The 20,905-nt window shown below is 45.9% G+C and overlaps 1 protein-coding gene across 11 annotated transcripts in view; it reads right to left on the bottom strand.

The window, feature by feature from the left end:
* The window catches only part of LOC137434049 (uncharacterized), an 81,833-nt gene extending 64,311 nt beyond the window's left edge, over positions 1 to 17,522 (bottom strand). For 6 of the 11 annotated variants that reach the window (XR_010985777.2, XM_068126670.2, XM_068126672.2 and 3 more), the window contains exon 1: positions 17,021 to 17,219. Coding sequence is in view for 6 of the 11 variants with exons in the window: in XM_068126670.2 (XP_067982771.2) it covers positions 17,021 to 17,060 (40 nt within the window). In the remaining 5 variants the exon portion in view is untranslated. Of the gene's footprint in view, positions 1 to 17,020; positions 17,236 to 17,424 lie in introns of those variants that run through there. The other 5 variants (XM_068126679.2, XM_068126675.2, XM_068126680.2 and 2 more) reach the window with 3 other exon arrangements.
* Between the last annotated feature and the right edge of the window lie 3,383 nt (positions 17,523 to 20,905).

Raw genomic sequence — 20,905 nt, 5'->3', positions numbered from 1 at the left:
GTCGCCAATTCTCTACGTAAATGTGTATCATACAGCGCTCGTACCGGTGGGAGAGGGTCATAATGAAATACCCCAAGCTTCTGCATGAAAACCATAGACATCAAAGAAGTATAGAAGTTATCATAATGAATTTCATACTGTTTGTGTTGTATTTATTTATTACTAGCTGAATGCACCCGGCGTTGCCCGGGTTATTTTTGAATGAATTTAATCTTCTGTACATATGTCTGACACGAGCCCAGTATCAGTTAGTGCTCAACGATTCCTTGTTCTTCCTTCTGTCGGGCCCCACGAGAGAGAATTTTGAAAGCATGTGTTGCAATCAATCAGATATTCCTATTAAGTGCATAGTTGTACTTCAAGAGAATTTTGAAAGAAGAAGATTTATTGCGAAATGGGCCCAGCCTGGCCGAGGCGGCCTCGACCGGCCTCGCCACCTAGTCGATAACCTTCCCGGGGCCCGTCCCGGCATTTTTTGTTTCAGAGGTTTTCTCCTATCTTTCACCGTTCAGGAGATTAGCGCGTGCAGACAAACAAAAAACAAACAAACAAACAAAAACTTTGTTATATATATATATACTAGCCGAAAGCACCCGGCGTTGCCTGGGTTCTTTTTGAATGAATTTACTACTATAATTCAGCTTTTACTCGCGGCCGTAGAAGATCGACTACTATAATTCAGCTCAGCTTTTAATTGCGAAATGGGCCCAGCCTGGCCGAGGCGGCCTCGACCGGCCTCGCCACCTAGCCTAAAACCTTCCCAGGGCCCGTCCCGACATTTTTTGTTTCAGAAGTTTCCTCCTATCTTTCACCGTCCAGGAGATTAGCGCGTGCAGACAAACAAACAAACAAACAAAAACTTTCTTTTATATATATATATAGAAGATAGAAGTTAGACGAGCCGAATGCACCCGGCGTTGCCCGGGTTCTTTTTGAATGAGTTTAATCTTCTGTACATAGGTCTAAAGCGAGTCCAGTATCAGTTGATGCTCAACGATTCCTTGTTCTTTCTTCTGGCGGGTCCCCGCGAGAGAGAATTTTGAAAGTAGAAGATTTATTGCGAAATGGGCCCAGCCAGGCCGAGGCGGCCTCGACCGGCCTCGCCACCTAGCCTATAACCTTCCCGGGGCCCGTCCCGACATTTTTTGTTTCAGAGGTTTCCTCCTATCTTTCACCGTTCAGGAGATTAGCACGTGCAGACAAACAAACAAACAAAAACTTTCTTTTATATATATAGAAAAAGATAGATAAATAAATAGATAGAAGATATTCACTCCTGAACCACTGGACGGAATGGGTTGAAAATCGGTGGTTGTACTCATGGGGTGTGTTTGAGGGCTTTAGCAGGAAGGAAATAAAAATCCATAGTTTCAGGGGTTCAGGGTGGGGAAAGCACCCCAATTCTCTCTATGTAAATGTGTATTGGAGGAGTTAAAGAGGGGTGTGGGAAAGAGGGTGAAAAGTGATCCACCTGCTCGACGCCATAGTCACGAATAATTGTTTGTGCAACATGGGTGGGCCTTACGAGCAGTTGCATTCTGAGTGAAGAAACATGCTTTTGGTCAACATCCCTCAGTATTTGTCTTTGAAGGTCTGCCTCCACTTCTGCACAAGGCTGCCAGTTCTAGGAGACATATAATAAATCAACAGGATTCCCTCAGAATCTCTAGGCCATAATCTTTTTTTGGGTATGAAATTTTGAGAGGGTTGGGTATGAAATTTATTGGGTGGCGGTGATCCTTTGTGCTTCCAGTGCAGATTTCAACATGATGTTCGAATTCCAGTGTACAAGCTCCATTTTGTCACCAGTTATCAGAAAAGTAAGAAAGTCAGCTGGACCTGCAATGAACAGCAAGATAAGTCAGCGAAATAAGCCATTGCTCAAGTATAGCGTATTGATCGACAGTGCTGAGTTTTTAAGGAACCCATCTTGCTGAGACTTTGACATGGCCAAGTAATCGTGGACGATCGCCTTGACAAATTAAATAGTTCATTGATCTGAAGGCAGAGATCCATTATGATTAGCCTCGACCTGGGCATTCATAAATTCCATACCTTCTCGTAACGACACTCATTTTGGGTAATCTTTAATGATAAAAGACAATGTGTGGCAGTTAGTTAGTGTGTGTGTCTCCTCCATAACTCCAAAACCATGAAACCTAGCAGCCCAAAACTTTACAAACAAACTAAGGGAACTCCAAGGGCGTGCAGGTATGAAAACTGGGTGTTTGGGTAAATTTAAACACCCCCTTTCGAAGACCATTAACTGGCTTATTGAATTAAAACAAAACAAGGCTTCATCCTTGGTCAGCTCGGTATCCCTCGCAGGGATCTTAACCCTAATCAGGCCAGAGGAGGCAGATTCCACCCTCCTGTCTACTTTTTGTCATATTTTGGCAGAATCTTTTTCTCGTGCTGAGCTTTCATGACTATTTCTGTTCTACTCTTTTGCACGTTTTGAGACCAATTTTATAAAAATCAGATCTATAGTTGCCGCAGAATCCGCCCCTCCCCCCGGCTTTCAGAAGGTCCAAGATAACCCGGCCTGTTTAGGGTTGAGTTTTGTTTCGGCCTGCTCAAGGATGCCTTGCCTTGGAACCGGTCATAATGGTTTCTGCACGATTAAGCGCTCAAAATATTTTTTACACTTTTCTAACTCACATCATCAAATGACTGATCTTCATACCTATGATTTGCTGTAGACATCGCTTTTGTAGGTGCTAACGTTGTCAAATTATGGAGCTTGGAGCAATTTTATACACTATATGATGTGATTTTCCACGATGGCCTCTCACAGACTAATTCAAGTATATAATCAAAATCTGTCTTCTGATTTGAGGATTGGAGCTGGGGGACTAAATAACCTGTGAAAACTGGAGCAAAATCCTAAAATTTGAAGAAATTAGCGATTCTTATAACTAAGTATATTGATGTAAGTATGGCTGTAATCGCTGATTCTGCACTGTCGTCTTATTTCATACCTCCATAGGATAGGCTGTGACTCTACTTGGACCTGCAATACTTGTGGATTCATATTTGAAGTGTTTAATTTAACCGTCTTTTTGACGGCGTTTTGTACGTCTATAAAATATTGTCAAGGTGTCCAGTGGTGTGTTAAGTTCCCAAGCAGCTAGCTAGCGCCAGCTGTTCCTTATCAACGGTTTTGAATGGGGTGCTTGCTTGAGTGCTTGCCACATGGCGAGCACTCTCCTAGAAACTTGGTAACTGAACACACCCCATATTAATTACATGGCGACGAGGATAAACATCTAAACCATAACTAATTTCGGCCATATCGATGAATTAGTCCCTCAGGGTTGGGCAGATTCAAACACGACACATGGAAACGACAAAACACGGGTTGGTAGGATTCAAAAGTAGGTTTTACTTATTTTTTTATTTTTCCCAAACGTGGTTAAAAACATGTTATTCACTTTCAGTGACTAGGAGGGGGGAGGAGGGAGGGGAAGAGGTGTGAGTCTGGAGGGAGGGGAAGATGTAGGGTGGAAGTCCAGAGGAGGTGGGGTGGGAGGAGGCAGAGAAAGGGTGGAATGAGGAAGGGGAGAAGGTGAGGGCAGGAGGTGGGAGGAGGAAAGGGAAAAGGGAGGAGTCTGGAGGGAGGTGGGGTGGGAGAAGGCAGGGGAAGAGAGGAAAGGGTGAGATGGGAGTCCAGAGGGGGAGGAGGGGTGGGAAGAGGGAGGGGGAAAGGGTGGAGTGGAAGTTTGGAGGGAGGGGTGAGAGGAGGCAGGGGTGAGGGAGGGATGAGGGGGAAGAAGGAGGTTGGTTGGGAGGGGTGGGAGGTGGGAGGGGAAGGGATGGGCGTCCGGATGTGGGGGAGGAGTGAGAGGAAGGGTGAGGTGGGAGGAGGCAGTGGAAGGAATGGGAGGAGGTGGAAGGAGTCAGGGGAAGGGGTGCGAGGTGGGACTATGCGTTGCCTGGCAACCCTGGGTACCTTTGCTAGTCCTCAGTCTAGCTAGTTCTAGGATCTTATTTGGAGCTGGCACTTTATAGGATAAATTTTTTTGATGACAAATTGATGCAGAATTTTTGTAAGATCTATAAGTTACGATGTAGCAAAGCTCTGGATTTTATTCTAAAACAACAATGAAACATGTTATCCAACATAAATGCAAGTTTATAATGAACAGAAAATTTGGGGGGGGGGGGGGGGGGGGTTTGGAGTACGAATGAATACCCGTTCCTATAACTTTGGAATGCCCCTCATTGAAATACTATGCGGTCTGTAGTTCCAAGATATATTCACATGGAGGGTCGACGGCCTCTGGAGCAATTCCCTTCTCGAATGTAGTTTTCATGACATCATCTTCTATTCAACTAAGCCTGGTGTTGGCTTCGCGGTTAGGGTGCCGGCTTGGAATCCTAGGATCCTGGGTTTGAATCCCCGTCGATCGCTGAATTAATGCCAGGGGGTTGACTCAGCTTGTCATCCTTCCGAGGTCGGCAAAGTGAGCACCAGTTCACTGGTAATTCCCTGTGTGTCGCAAGAGGCGACGAACAGGGTTGGCGGCAGGAAGAGCATCTGGCTGTAAAATATTGCTTCAGGCGGCAGGAAGAGCATCTGGCTGTAAAATATTGCTTCAACAAGCGTTACGCCTAGGTTCCCCATCGGTGAAGTGATGTGAGTTGACAAAGTGGAAGACGCAAGGCGGCCATCTTGGATTTTGACTTGGCGACCCAATTTTCAATAGCGTTATTCCTTATGCGTAGATACACCCACACACCAGATTAGAAGTTAGCAGTTCGTTTATTTTTCAAGATATTCCACTCACAATGTTCAGACATACATGGCGGCGGTCATCTTGGATTTTGACGTGGCGACCCAATTTTCAATAGCGTTATTCCTTATGCGTAGATACACCCACACACCAGATTAGAAGTTAGTAGTTCGTTTATTTTTCAAGATATTTCGCTCACAAGGTTCAGACATATATATGTACCGCCATCTTGGATGTTGACGTGGCGACCCAATTTTCAATAGCGTTCTCCCTTATGCGTAGATACACCCACACACCAGATTAGAAGTTGGTACTTCGCTTATTTTTCAAGATATTTCGCTCACAAGGTTCAGACATATATGGTGGCGGCCATCTTGGATTTTTACGTGGCGATCCAATTTTCAATAACATTCTTCCTTATGCGTAGATACACCCACCCACCAGATTAGAAGTTGGTGCTTCGCTTATTTTTCAAGATATTCCGCTCACAAGGTTCAGACATACATGGCGGCGGCCATCTTGGATTTTGACGTGGGTTGCACCCACACACCAAATTAGAATTCGGTCCTTCGCTTATGCACGCACGCCCGCCCGCACGCATGCACGCACGCACACATACACACACACACACACACACACACACACACACACACACGGACGGAGGGGAAAACCGTAGTCCCCCTTTTGCCCCGCGGTGCGACGGGGGATAAAAAGGGGACCATGGTGCCAAATAAAGGCCAACCCCTGCTCTGCAGGGAAAAATGGCCTCTAAAGGTGGTTCATCTTCTATTCAACTGAATATCTGTGTTGTTCATGCAAATTTGAAGAACGGAAGGCTGCAATCACCAAAAGGCGCAGTGAATGCAATTCAACTGATTTTCCTTGCGGGAAGATGGGAGCATGTGGGAATAAGTGTACCGTTTGGCATGATTTTCTGAATGGCCCTGTATTGTGTAAAGTATAAATTGGATTTACATGAACCAATTAACCTCCCCACTCTGCTCTGTCGATTTCGTGCCACTGGCTGTTGAGGTACGGCATAAATGTGTGTAGATCAGAAGACCAGTGCACTCAGCTGAGAGGGCAGCCAACACACACTGAACGTCGATCTAATCTACGGGGCGCTCACCCTGGTCGTATGGTTTCACAGCTCCCACCTGGCATTCAGCATTAGTTCAGACTGGCCAAGGGTTGGGTTCATGTCCCCTTACAATCCCACACAGTGCAAATTATGTCAAAAAATCAGGCACTTTCATAAAAACCAACCCTAATGCTACATGCAACACTATCGGCTGGATTATCCAGCACTCAATTTCAATGACAGCAATGATGCCCAATGCAACTGTGTCGAGGTTTTTCACCCATTTTTGACCAGGCTTGACATTCAACTGACGGTGGCAGATTTGTCTAATTTGTTTCAGGGTGCTGCCGATAACTCGCATACTCTTCGTGAAAGACACCGTGGGATCTGTAAGGGCTCAGGGTCCATTTTAACAGGACAGAGTGATGCAACTCCAAAAAAAGAATGCATGCACGACGCATATGCACACCTTGAACTAACCCATGAGCTACAGTCATAGCCAAAAATATTGGCACCCTTGCACTTTTTTCAAATAACTTACAATTGTTACGGGCTCCTCCCCGACCTCCTGGTCTCGGTATACCTCCGAACCCCGGGAGGAGCCACGGCAGAAAATATATATTATTCCGTGTCGAAATCAATAAGGAAACCACACCAATGGTTATAAACAAACCAATAATATATTAAAAATCACACAGGAATAACATCACCAATAACGATAGCAAATCCAGACAATCAAAATCTTAAGATGGTACCATCTTATCTAGTACTTATCTCAAACTCACGGCACTCCCCAATGTCTCTATAACTCTCCAAGGCGAAGTTGATTCCCTTCGGGTTCAAGACAAAACGCTGGAATGTTCTGAAGTGGTCAGAAATGAGTCCAGATCTAAATCCCATTGAACACCTGTGAGGAGATCTGAAAACAGCAGTTGGGAGAAGGTACCCTTCAAATCTGGGAGAACTGGAGCAGTTTGCACAAGAAGAGTGGACCAAACTGCCAGCAGAGAGGTGGAGGAAGCTCATTCCTGGCTATAGGAAGCTCTTTACTGCAGTTATTTTATCCAAAGGCTGTGCTTCCAAATATGAAGTCGGGTGTCAATAATTTTGTCAATGCCATTTCTTTTTATTTTCTGATTTAAAAGGATATATTAAGTTCTGAATCAAAAGCAAAGGTTCTGTAATATTAACAGTGAAATAAAGAATTGTGGAAACCAAATACTTTTGTCAATTTCAACTTGATTTTAGAGATAATTGTGTTACGGATTCGGCCCTTCCGTGGTGGTGGTTTTCATCCACGTGAAACATTTCTGGTTGGGTATTATTATTCTTATCGGGGTTGGAAGGAAACGGCGATTATTGTTGTTTAAAGGAAATGGTTATTGTGATTAAAAGGTTAAAAGCGCTCATGGTAAAAATGAAACAGGAAATTGGATCGTGCACCGGAAGACGTCGAGCGAAGAAGAAGAGGTGGTGAGGCAAAGGTCGTGGAAGACGTGTGGCGAAGCTCCGTACCTAGCGTGGTCGAGCGTACATCGCGAGTGAACTTCGAGTCCTTGAAAGGAATATCGTGCGATTGGTGATATCGCCGGAATATTGAGGAACCTGCATAGCCAGGTATCGGCATTGAGGTTCCGGAGAATCCTTGCCTAGAGGCTCCGGCTCGAGTGAGAGCCGCCAACCATTCTGCCCCGCACGCTGCGTCCACCGAAGAAGGTTTTGGTACGCGACAACTTTTCTCATCCTCCGGCCGTCTGCCGGGGATGCGTGTGTGCGAAAGCGGCGTTTGAAGGTTACACGGCGGTTCGCTGATTGAACGGCGAACATGTACGTCGGCGCGCGTCTTTGGGGATTTTCCATTCTACCGCGAGTTTGCTGGGTGTTGGACCATGTGACTTCTGTGCCGCTTCGACCGCCTATGCCTCGATTGATCTTGATCGGACATTGTTCCCACGATCGCTGGAGCGAATCAACTTCGTCTTGAAGCCGGGAATAAGACATTGGGGAATGTTCTTGTTTCACTCACTTGGAGCACAGTGAGTTATATATTACAAAACTGATGGTACCATCATAGGGCATATTGATTGTACTTTTGAATACTATTGTTGTACTGTTATTCTTGTGTGATCTTAATACAATATTTGTTTGTGAGTAACAATTGGGGTGGCTTCTCCGTTGATCTTTGACACACAGAATAACACATTTTTCTGCCGTGACTCCTCTCGGGGCTCGGAGGTACACCGTGACCAGGGGGTCTGGGAGGAGCATGTAACAGAATTGGGGGCTCTTCCAATTGGCTCGGGGGCTCGAAATTGGGATCCTCATCCGGGATTAAATTCCCTGATAACATTCGTCCGGGATAGAAGTCCCGAGCATTCCCAAACTTGGAATTTTCTAACATTCCCAAATTTTTCAAAAAAATGTGGAAATTTTTGTGTGATGGTTAACAGGTGCTAACTGATTGTCACCATGGTGTTTGACGCAGAACAGTTTGCAGCATCCCCTAATGAAGCACAGTTCCAAGTGTTAAAAAAGTCGGAACTCTTGATATTGGCCAGACATTTTAACTTGGAGGTCCGAGTTAATATGAAGAAAGCAGAGATGCAGACATTGGTGGTAGAATCTCTGGTGGGACAGGGAACATGGACAGAGGTAGCCTTGGATTGGTTACCTGAGGAAAAAGAAAATGTGGAGCTCCGGAAAATGGAGATGCAACTGCAGAGCCAGGAAAGGTTAAAAGCAGAGGAAAGGAGAGCTGCAAGAGAACTCGAGGAGAGAAAAGCAGAGGAAAGAGCACAGGAAAGGAAAGCCGAAGGGGAGTTAAAGGAACGTGACACGGAGTATCAGAAGGAAGTTAAACTCAAGGAGCTGGAATTAATGGGAAAACGGGGAGAAGTCGTATCCATGCCGGCTGGTTCGACAACTAGTCAGAACACCTGGGATGTTGGTAGGCATGTGAGGCTGGTTCCACCCTTCAATGAAAAGGAGGTAGCCAAGTTTTTTTTACACTTTGAGAAAGTGGCTCAAATGCTAAAATGGCCTGTGGGGTCCTGGACTATGTTAGTGCAAAGTGTTTTGGTGGGTAAAGCTCAAGATATATTTTCGGCTTTACCAATTGACCAATGTGTAGATTATGAGAAAGTGAAGAAAGCCATTCTCAAAGCCTATGAATTGGTCCCTGAAGCTTACCGGCAAAAATTCCAGAATGCCAGGAAGAGGGAGAGTGAGACCCATGTGGAGTTGGCCAGAATGAAGGAAACCATGTTTGATCGGTGGTGTGATTCGAAGGGGGTTGGGAAAGACTTCAACCTGTTGCGACAATTGATCTTGGTGGAGGAATTCAGTGTGTCCACACAGACATTAAAGTACATCTGGAGGAAAAGAAAGTACCAGAGTTGTATGAGGCAGCAACCATGGCAGCAGACTATGCCTTGACACACAGGATGGGGTTCCACAAACCTAACTTCCCGCCTCGAGTTAGCCAGGGGAGTTATGGTAAAGCAGGGGCGGAGAACAAATATTCGTGGAGGCGGCCTAGAGATGACTATGGGGACAAATCTGATACCACGACTTTTAGGGATCAGAAGACTACAGTTCCAAGACAGACTTATCTTCCGGGGGGCCCGAGGCAGACCACGAGTTTTTCCTCCGGGCCTACTTGCGCTTTTTGCAAGAAACCTGGACATTTGATGTCCCAATGTTATGCCCTGAAAAGGAAAAATCAGGAGCGGAGTCAGACTAGTACAACTCCGAATGCATTGGCAAATGCGAGAAATCGTCCTCGGAGGACAGTGCCTTGTGAAGGTTCCCATGCCAAAGTTACGGCATCACAGAACGACCGTGTTCAAGAGGGTTACAAACCTTTTATTTCAGAGGGGTTTGTGTCACTGGATGGAGACTTGACTAACCAGAGACCTGTTCGGGTATTGAGGGACACAGGAGCACATCAATCTTTGATGCTTGAAGGCATTTTGCCATTGTCAGAGAAGACGGCAACTGGTGTGTGTTCTTTTACAGGGGGTTGGTGGCTGTGTTAAAGCTCCACTTCATGTCATCCATTTAAAGTCTGATTTGGTGTCAGGACCGGTCACCGTAGGTTTACAAGCCACCCTACCTGTAGAGGGAATATCTTTTGTTATCGGGAATGATTTGGCCGGTGGTCAGGTTTCTGGTAAGCCGATGTTTGTTGAAAAGCCTAGTATGGAAAATAACACCGCACAGTTAGAGCCGGAGATTCCGGGTATCTTTCCATCCTGTACCGCGACTCGTGCTATGGCTAGGAAGCACTCTGAAGAGAAGGAGAAGGTACTGACGTCACGCTTTGCACAGACACGTCTTGTCAAGTACCCTGAAACTAGGTGTCAGCACACACGAGTCATGAATGGAGGCAATGTTGGCAAGCTCTTTGTAGGTGGACTGAACTTCAAAACAAGGGAAGATGTTCTGGACTCTGTCTTTGGCAAAGATGGACCGCTCTTGGAAGTGCGGCTGATAAAGGACAGGGAGACGCAAAAGTCAAGAGGGTTTGGCTTTGTCACGTTTGAAAACACAAAGGATGCCAAAGATGCAGAAAACGATTTGAAGGGCAAGGATTTGGATTGTCGGACCATAACAGTAGAGAAGGTAGGCCATGGGCGTCGAAGGGGCTACAGAGGAGGAAAACGTGGAGGTAGTTTCAGGGGTGGCTATGGCTCCCGGCGTGGAAGTAGTAGTTTTGGTGGTGGCCGCAGTCGAGATTACTATGGAGGCTCCCAGAGTTACGGCAGCTCCCGAAGGGATGATTATCAGGGTAGTGGCCGAGAAGGAGACCGCTATTCATGTGACTACAGCGACAAGCGCTCCAACCGTGATTATTATGAAAGTTTTTTTGTTTTTTTTTTGTATACTGAATTGAGGCTCGTGAAAGAGCTAACATTTACTTCACAAACAAATCAACCAGACAAACAAAATACCCAAAAAGAGGGAGCGGAAGACAAGATGGGGAGAGAAGGGGAAGCACACAAACACAACATCCGAGAGCAGGGAGATGTGTGGAAGGGAGAGGGCCCGGGGGGAGGAGGCATGGGAATGGGGGGGGGGGGAGGGGGGAGGGAGAGGTATAAAACACAAGGACACCAAGGACTTCCTGGACAGAAGTTGGTATTTCAAAAAAGTGGAATTGGGGTGAAATTAGCGGGGGTAGAAAAGATCAAGGTTTTGGATGGGGGAAGATAAGAGATGGTGAACAGCTGTTTTAAAGACTTGGAGGGTGGAGTGGGATTGAAGAGAGTGAGGGAGTTTGTTCCAGAGGCGGGAGAAAAGAGGAATGAAGGAGTGAAGGTGAGCAGAGAGTCTTGATTTTGGCAGTTTAACCATAAGAGGGTTGCAGGCAGATCTTGTGCGACCTGTAGGAATATTTGCGGGACAGAGCCCAGAGAGAGCTGGGGGGGGGGCAAGGCCAGAGAGGAGTCGGTAGAAGACGGAAAGACCACCAACCTGCCTGCGGTGAGTGAGTGAGAGGCCCTTGGAGTTAGCTTCATCGCGGGAGATTCCAATGATTCTGAATGCTTTGGTTTCAACAGCGTGAAGGCGAGCTAGGTGTGAGGTAGGAGCACCAGCCCAGAGGGGAGAGCAGTATTCCATTGAGCTGCGGATGAAAGCCTTGTATGTGGTGAGGAGCTCAGGTGTGCCAAGGAAGTTAGGAAGAGTTTGAAGCACTGAATGCTGCGGAGCAGCCGAGCCAAGATTCCTACACTGATTAACCGTGAACTCCACGTTCCTAAAGGCGTCCATGTAGTGAATACTTCCAGGCCTCACCACCCAACCACCATGAACCCTGGCTCTCAGCTCAGCCTCCCTAAAAAAGTCTATAGATTTGCTTGACTTTGGATTTTTGTTCACAACCCCTTAACCTTCATTCAAAAAAAAAAAAAAAAAAAAAAAAAATCAGAGGTTGATGAGATGGAGTTTGGCTTTGCAGGAGTTCAACTTGGAAATTGAGCATGTAAAGGGCAGGGACAATGTCGTTGCTGATGCTTTGTCCAGAGTGAACGAACTTTGGAAATCTCTGTAGATGGTTTGAAGTTTTGTTGCTTTATTTTTGGGAAATATTGATTATCGCTGCTCACGGGAATTGATGATTTGGGTGCGAGTTTACTTTTGTTCGTTGGGAGAGTTTTGCCTACAAAGAAAGTTTTCACTATGTTCAAACTTTCTTTCTTGATGGGGGGAAGTGTTACGGATTCGTCACTTCCGTTGGGGTGGTTTGCATCCACTGTAAATATTTCTGATTCCATGTACTATTATTGTTTTCAAAAGGTTTATTGTCCATGAACTGTTTTCAAAAGGTAAAAAAGTTAATGTTAAAAGAAACAGGAAACCGGATCGGGAACCGGACGACGAGGAGGAAGAAGAGAAAAAAAGAGGGCAGAGTGAAGGAGTCGGACAAGAAAGCCGAGTTGCTCCGGGTTCTGAAGCGAACGTTGGCAAGCAAGAGTCACTAGCGAACTTTCGGGTTCCCGGGAAAGGGGTCCCTGCGACAGAGTTGTCATCGCTATGACCGATCAACCTGCGTGTCAGGTTTTTGGCGGTGGATTCCGAGGAGAATTATCGCCGGGCCGTTATGTCTCAAGCGCGAGTCATCGCCCATTTTGACTCGCGCAGGACTTGTGCTTCGCTCGCGGTTTCGTCTCTTTTCGACCATTTTCACCGCATTCAGACGTCGATCTGGGGCGTGTGTGTGACGTGGCTTTTTGAAGGTTACTTCGTCCATACCCGAGGGTGTGATCTCTCAGTCGCCTGTAGGGCACCTTTGGATTTCCCAGTCGCCTTGAGGGCGCCTTTGTACAGCTTCGGCGGTGAGACTGTACTTGCCATCCGCACGGGATTCTGGTCTCGATTGGACATCGTTCTGGCGATCGCTGGAGCGAATCAACTTCGTCTTGAAGCCGGGAATAAGAGACATTGGGGAATGTTCTTGTTTCACTCACTTGGAGCACAGTGAGTTATATATTACAAAACTGATGGTACCATCATAGGGCATATTGATTGTACTTTTGAATACTATTGTTGTTGTACTGTTAATCTTGTGTGATCTTAATACAGTATTTGTTTGTGAGTAACAATTGGGGTGGCTTCTCCATTGATCTTTGACACACAGAATAACACATTTTTCTGCCGTGACTCCTCTCGGGGCTCGGAGGTACACCGTGACCAGGGGGTCGGGGAGGAGCACGTAACACTTCCCCAAACTGTTGCTACAAAGTTGGAAGCACACAATCGTCTAGAATGTCATTGTATGCTGTTGCGTTAAGATTTCCCTTCACTGGAACTAAGGGGCCAAGCCCAAACCATTAAAAACAGTCCCAGACCATTATTCCTCAAACACCAAACTTTACAGTTGGCACGATGTATTCGGGCAGGTAATGTTCTCCTGGCATCCGTTAAACCCAGATTAGTCCATCGGACTGCCAGATGGTGAAGCGTGATTCATCACTCCAGAGAACACGTTTCCACTGCTCCAGAGTCCAATGGTGGCGAGCTTTAAACCACTCTAGCCGATGCTTGGCATTGCGCACGGTGATCTTAGGCTTGTGTGCGGATGCTCGGCCATGGAAACCCATTTCATGAAGCTCCTGACAAACAGTTGTTGTGCTGACGTTGCTTCCAGAGGCAGTTTGGAACTCGGTAGTGAGTGTTGCAACCGAGGAGAGACGATTTTTACATGCTACGCGCTTCAGCACTCGGCGGTCCCGTTCTGCGAGCTTGTGTGGCCTACCACTTCGCGGCTGAGCTGTGGTTGCTCCTAGATGTTTCTACTTCACAATAACAGCACTTATAGTTGACCGGGGCAGCTCTAGCAGGGTAGAAATTTGATGAACTGACTTGTTGGAAAGGTGGCATCCTATGATGGTGCCACGTTGAAAGTCACTGAGCTCTTCAATACAGCCCATTCTACTGCCAATGTTTGTCTATGGATATTGCATGGCTGTGTGCTTGATTATATATTCCTGTCAGCAATGGGTCTGGCTGAAACAGCCGAATACACTAATTAGAAGGGGTGTCCGCATACTTTTGATCATGTAGTGTATGCGGATACCAAAATACTTTTTAATTTCAACAATTTTCTAGATGAAATGGTGCATTATTTGAAAAAAGTGCAAGGGTGCCAATATTTTTGGCCACTACTGTACCTAGCACATGGTGGAGCCTACAGGCAGATCTTGCACAAGCTTCATTTTTGTATAAATATTTCAAATTGAGATTACTCGAGACTGATCAGCCTTGGTGGCATGATAGCTAGAGCCGATCCACTCCGAGTCTGGGAGGTCGGCGGTTGAACCCTTTGTAGCCGAGTCATACCAAAGACTTTAAAAATGGTACGTGCTGCTTCCTTGCTTGATGCTCAGCATTCAAAAAGGACAGAGCTTGGTCAGACAACCATATATTGTTACTGTAGCGCAGGCTTTCATGGGCCGAATGGCCTCCTCCTGTGTTGAAGTTCTTTGTAAGCGAACTCATTTGTTACTGTGCTTGTCAAATCTACCTTGCGAGTGAATGCTCAACCTCTAGGCCGACAGCATCTATTCCTTGAATATACAGACATATACAATGTCTGCATAATTAATTGGAGATGAAGTCAGAGGCATACATTTATTACCTGTGATCAATTATTCACAGTGTTTAGGATTGGAGCAGTTTTTCATACATCCCAACATCATTCAGAAAAAAACAGGTGTTTAGAAATTAGCTTAAGATGTACTGTATATAAATAAATATATGACTTTATTCATATACAGTTTATATTATATTAAGCAAAAGGCGTTTCCATGGGGGTTCAGTTAGGCAACACAAAGAAAGACGCAAAGACCAGCAACGGGCTAGCACTGAAGACCATTTACCATAAAAGGTTGAAAGTTTATTTATAGGTTTGCTAAGAGATCACATCGCCAAAAAAAGTAGAAAAATGTGCAAGATAAGGAAAATGAATACCAAATAGGATGCCAGAAAAGTTCCAGGAAAGTCGTGCAAAGTCCTGTGCATCACACAATTTCCGTCTCACCACTTAACCTCAAAAAGACGGGGAATATTGAGGGCATTGGATCAATTACAGCCTCCAGCGGACTCCATCCATCTGATACAGCAGCCCCCCCCCCTTTTCTCTCTCTCATCTCAGCCATCGACAACCACCCCCACTCGACCCCAACTCAGCTATAACTTTTATTTTCCAAAACGGATGCTGTTGCTGACCCATACGTTTTAAGGTCTCCCAAAACACTAGAAACGACCGATGCCTAGATATTGCACAGAATCAATTAATCCCATGTAAGACCTCAATTGTAGCAGGCTTGTGAAGGAATACACAAGGAAAGCTACATGGGAAAGAAAAATGACTTGGAGAAAAAAAAATTAAGAAAGGAGGCAGGGAAGAGAGAGAGCATGTGTAAGAGGAAAGAGCCCCAGAGGGGTGGGGTGAGCTGCAGCAACGTGAATCCAAAGTGAAGCCGCCATTGCTAAGGGCAACAGGCCAGAGGATCCGTTTGAGAAACAAGGCCTGGGGCTCAGTCTCCGTAGCAACTGCAGCCATGACAACATGCCCAAATAGCAGCAACAGCCATCGTGGTGCCATGCCTCATACTTCATGCTACTTGTCTTAGTGCCATGCTCACCTCAGCCATATCCCTATCACCCTAAACACCCTCTTCCCCCACCACTTCCTGCTGAGGAAATGCTCTAGTCCGGTGTTCATGGGAGTCACATGTTCACAAAGGACTTGCAGTGCAAGGTTTCTACTGACCAAAATGCGGATGTTTTTTGTTTTTTGGTACATATTTTGATGGAAGAAAGGTTGGTTACGGAACACAACTTCAATCAGAGTGACAGCTCACTCAGCGGTGATAACAGGATCGAGAAAATGCAAACGAAAGGCAGCGACAGTTCTACAGAGAAAAACCTAGCGCGTGTGCCTTAACCAATGTCCAAAGCCGAACTCCCATTCCTGGATTCGACTCGTATTTCAAAAACTGAATCCATCACCGGTCCCATCCTCAGCCTTGGATTCTGCAGGCCAAATTCCACAAGCTCCCAAACTAACAGCCGCAAATCCAGTCTGTCCAACATCTGCTCTCCCTCCCTTGCCTTGCAGGGCGCCATGAAGGCAACTTGTCTGCCAATCCATCATTGCCATCCAGTTACAACTCTCTTCCCTCAAATTCCCACTTAAACTCCCTCCCACTCTCTTTTCAAGTTGTTGGTGTTATTTGACAAAAAAGTTTCATCCTTGTGCCAAAGAGAGAGAGAGAGAAAAAAATAAGCAGCACACTCACACAGACAGACTTAAGCCATAATTCAGGTCAGTTACGCAAACAGAAAAATGAGTCAAACAGGAGACACGTAGCCGGCAAACTAAGAAAGTCCAGCAACTCAACTAGCATTTGACCAGGTAGAAGCAATTTATCCTGGTATGAGCAACCTATCCTGGCAGTGACTCGACCAGCAACCTAGGGGAAAAACTTGACCAGCTAGTCGTAAACTGAGTGGTAGTGACTCAACCAGCCGGTTGGGTAGCAATGCAGCCGGGCTGCCGATATCTTAGCTAGTAAGGAGGTACCTAGGCAACGTAGGTATCCAATAAGACAGCGAAGCACAATCTTGCCTGGGAGTTTAGGGCAACAAAGTTATATGTACAACTACTACTACTACTTTACAAGGGTGCCTAGCAACCGAGCCAACCATTTTCCTCCAGCTTCGCCTGGAGAACCACAGCGACAGTGCGTCCGCCTCTTCCTTCCTTTTCTCCACCTTCTCACAGGACGTTCCCTCCTGCACACCCCCCACAAACCTCCTCCTCTCCCACACCCCCCACAACTGCTTCTCTGTTGCAGATTTAGGTAGTACGATGCCTACTCATCAGTGTGTGTGTGTGTGTGTGTGCGTGTGTGTGTGTGTGTGTGTGTGTGTGTTTGTAAAGTATAATTCCCCTTCCCTCCCCAATAAGTTATTGCTGACATCCCCTAATAACCCCTCCCATTTCAATCTCCCTGTATGTCGCAATGTCCTTCGCCGAAGCTCCACTCTACCCCCCTTTCCCCTGCATGTTCATCCAGACTCCGCCACCGGCCGCCTCCCCGCCGACAACTTCAAATAACAACCTCCTCTAATCCCCGAGTAATCACCCCACCCGCTGTTCACTTTTCCATCCCTCGCAAACTCCCTGTAAACTCACGTTTAACTTTGTAGGGGTTCGCCTGCTTGCGCCGAGACATCTTCCAAAAGTTTTCGAGAGGGTCATGGAGAGGGCGAGAGGCGGCTTTCCCCGTACCCACAGTTTTATCTCACTATGCTCGAACTATCCCTCCCTTTCGGCTCCCTTTTCTGCCCAGACTTGTCCGCGTCGCTTAGAGAACCCAACATCCGCACCTCTCTCTCCCCCTCTTCTCCACCCACCCCTTCCCTTCCCTCATCCTCCTCCCCTCCTATCCTACACCCATCCCTCCTACCCACCAATAACTAAGTCATTCCTCTTCCTGCCGCTCTGCACTCCAAATTGAGCTTCATTACGCTCTATTCCCCGTGTTTGTAAACTTTACGCATTAATATCGGATACTCATGAGAACATGGAACCCAAACCTGAAACACAAGGCCATTTGGTACCTCCAGGGCGACACACCTCCGTGCATGTGACGAGAGCGCTCCGCAGGACCACGAGAGGCGCTCGTGCACCTCCAGCAGTGCAGCTTCCTCTGCACCGCCCCTTGGTTCCAAAACTTTTCAACCTCCGCTCCTCCAAGTAGTCCCTCTCATTGAACTTGGAAATAGATCAAGTCAAGGCGAAGCACCTCCTGCACTGGGAGTCGAGTTTATGGAACATTGCACATTATTAAAACCGCAACTTAGTTGGGATCTCAATCCGAAACCCAATAAAATTACTATTGGGAACAAAGATTAACTTCTTGGGAGATCATAACGAGTTCACATATTCCAGTAGTGTTGGAAGTTTGTAAAACACGAGAACTCGTCTCTTCATGCGTGTCATTGTGACAAATCTATTAATTTATTTATTTAATAAACCCAGTGACGGATTTATGGTAAACTGAGAACCCTAACTAATTCCCATACACTAAAAGCTATGTCAGTTAGGAACCCAATATTTTGCGTAAATGTAGCCTAATGTTACAGAAAGACGTGCCATGGTCCACACAATTGATAACCATCAATGAAGTGCGGAAAGAGTCCACCACCATGTTGCAGGCACAAATTCATTCTTCGCAGCATGCTCTCCGACAGAGTGGAGCAATTCACCAAGAGTGCGTGGATTTGTAGCGTACACTATATCCTTCATGTTCCAAAAAAGGAATCTGGCGACGTAACATCTGGGGATTGAGGTGCCCATAATGACTTGAACAGGTTCGTTCATGATGTATCGCAAAGTGTGACCCGTGACAACATCTCGCTGATAACTGATAACTATGATAACTTGATAACTCGCAGGACCATGCTACATCTTTCTGTAGCATTAGGCTACATTTACACAAAATATTAGGTTCTTAACAGATATAGTTTTTAGTGTATGGGAATTATGCGGGTTCTCGAATAAATAAACAAGAAGACGTCAGCGGAGCACGATACTTGCAAAATACGCCACCACCCCCTCCCCCCCCCCCCCCCAAGAAAAAAAATTCCATCGATACAGCAAATTGTCCATTTCATCAAGATTAAAATTGACAATCTTGATCAAAGCTCGGGTCAATAGGAGGAAAATTGACGATTTTTCAGATGAAAATGATGATTTTGGAAGGTTGACCTTGAGTTGACCTTTGACCTTTTGACCTCAAAAATAGTTGTTTTCCCTATTTAGTGGCTCAATGTGCAAATGCTGTTCAATTTTCAAGTCAATCGGATGAAAATTGACGGGTTTTTTTTTTCAGATAAAAAGTGATGATTTTTAAAATTTGACCTCGAGTTGACCTTTGACCTCAAAAATAGTATGTTTCCCAATTTAGTGACTCGATATGCAAATGCTATTCAATTTTCAAGTCAATCGGATTTAAAATGGCGATTTCAGAAATTTGACCTCCAGATGACCTTTGACCTCAAAATCAATAGGCTTCTCAATTGGGACGACTTATACAACTTGGTGAAGTTTCGTGACGATCGGTTTAGAATTGTGACCTGCAGGCCGGTGACAACCAGACAAACAGACAGAACCACAAACGGAACCGACCAATATACTTGAAAAATCTTCGATTTTGCAAGTAATAAAATCACCCTGTATAATCCCTTAATTGGTATAACACCCGATTTATGTTCTTGGATGTTACCTCTGAAAATATTAGCCAAAGGACCAGGAGGCGGGTTTCTCAAAGTAACAATTACTCAAAGCAGGTGCAGCACGTACCAAAAGTTCAAGCACCTCAAGGCCACACTTCCATCCCCGTCCTCGTGCCCAAAAACCAACCACCGGACTTCCCTGCAACAATATCCACATTCAAATCACTAACTATTGTGTTGACATATTATAACTAACTATCGTGCTCACATATTACTCCTCCTCCCCCCAAGAAATGTTCTCATTTCTTAATCTGGAAAAAAACAACAGTTGGCAGCACAAACCAATATTACAGCTCAACCAAAGAACAAGATCAACATAATTAGTCCAATACACAGTCCTTCAAATAGTGAGGTAAGTGTCTTTGACACTACAGGTTGAGCAGGTGTCACCATCATTAAAGCAGGCGAATCAAGAAGCGGTTCCGACTGCAAAGGCGACAGTTGTGGTGGTGGCTGTTGATGAGGTGAGCTAGTTGGAGAGAGAGACTAGGAGTAGGAGGTGAGGGAGTGTGAGGTGAGGCAGTAGGACTTCCTTGTTCGTTGTTCCGGGCAGTTTGAGGTCTGGGCAGCAGAGGCAGCAATTCATATTGTCCCTGTTGATGTTGAGGTTGTGTCATGTGAGGAGGCAAGACGCCAACCAAAGCAGTCAATGGTGGTGGTGTGGTCACTGAAGGCTGGAGCCCTAGGCCTAGGCACTGATGAGAGTGCAGAAGGTGCAGGCTTCAGGCGATTACAGTGTAGAATCCTGGGCTTGGCCTGTGGGTTCACAAGCTCTTGGATTTCAAAGTTCACTGGAGGATGTTCTTTTGACACAGAGATGGGGCGAAGCACTTTGAAGGGGCCAACCCGGCATACAGCAAGTTTGTAACGACAGTTAGCTGGATCGTCCACAAGCACCAAGTCCCCTGCGTGGTAAGGAGAATACTTGAGGTGTTTGTCATAGAACAACTTTTGCTGTTGTTTTGCTCTCTCGTTGGATCTAGAAACTTCCTGAAAAGCCTTTTATAATCTGTGTTTGAGCGAGGCTGCATACCTAGCTGGTGTCCCAGGTGTTGGAGATGCCCCCAGCTGAGTGTTCTTAAGAACCCGGAGAGGTAAATTAGCTTCACGTCCATGCGCCAGGGAGTAAAACCTGTGCTGGCACGAGTCGTCGTGTTGTAAGTCACTTCAACCTGGTGGAGATGTTCATCCCAATTCCATTCCTCTGTGAAACAAGGCTTTGGCCATTTCGTCCTTCATGGTATGATTGTAACGCTCGACGACTCAATCACATTGTGGGTGATAGGCTGACGTTCGGAGCGTGTGAAAGTCCAGGTGAGAGCAGAGATCCTCAATAAAGTTAGATTCAAACTGTCTGCCCTGATCTGAATGCAAGGCCTCTGGGACTCCATGTTGACGGATGTACTGCTCAAAAATACAGCGTGCTACTGATTCAGCTGTTTGGTCCCGCAGAGGGTAAAGATTTATAAACTTGGAAGAAAGATCCACGACAACTAGCACATGACAACTTCAAACTAGAAAGAGCAATCGGAGATTGCAAACCCTCGCCAGGATGTATTTTCAGTGGTTTTTAAGGCTTTTGTGTTGAAACAAATATGGCGGCCGAACCACGTGACCGATGACGTCATCATTATTTGTTTTCTAAACTAATTTATTCCTAGATTATGCTCAAGAAATTTTATCTTGATCGGATGAAGTTTTGTACTTGTCGAATTATGACGTCATAATGGAGGCACCTATGACATCATCATTAACATATTTTATTCCCCATGGAGAGTTC

Source organism: Myxine glutinosa, chromosome 10 (assembly GCF_964187855.1).
Source record: "Myxine glutinosa chromosome 10, kmMyxGlut1.1, whole genome shotgun sequence".
Lineage (NCBI taxonomy): Eukaryota > Metazoa > Chordata > Myxini > Myxiniformes > Myxinidae > Myxine > Myxine glutinosa.
Note: the sequence above shows the minus strand (reverse complement) of the source record. Positions and strands in the feature narration are given on the sequence as shown.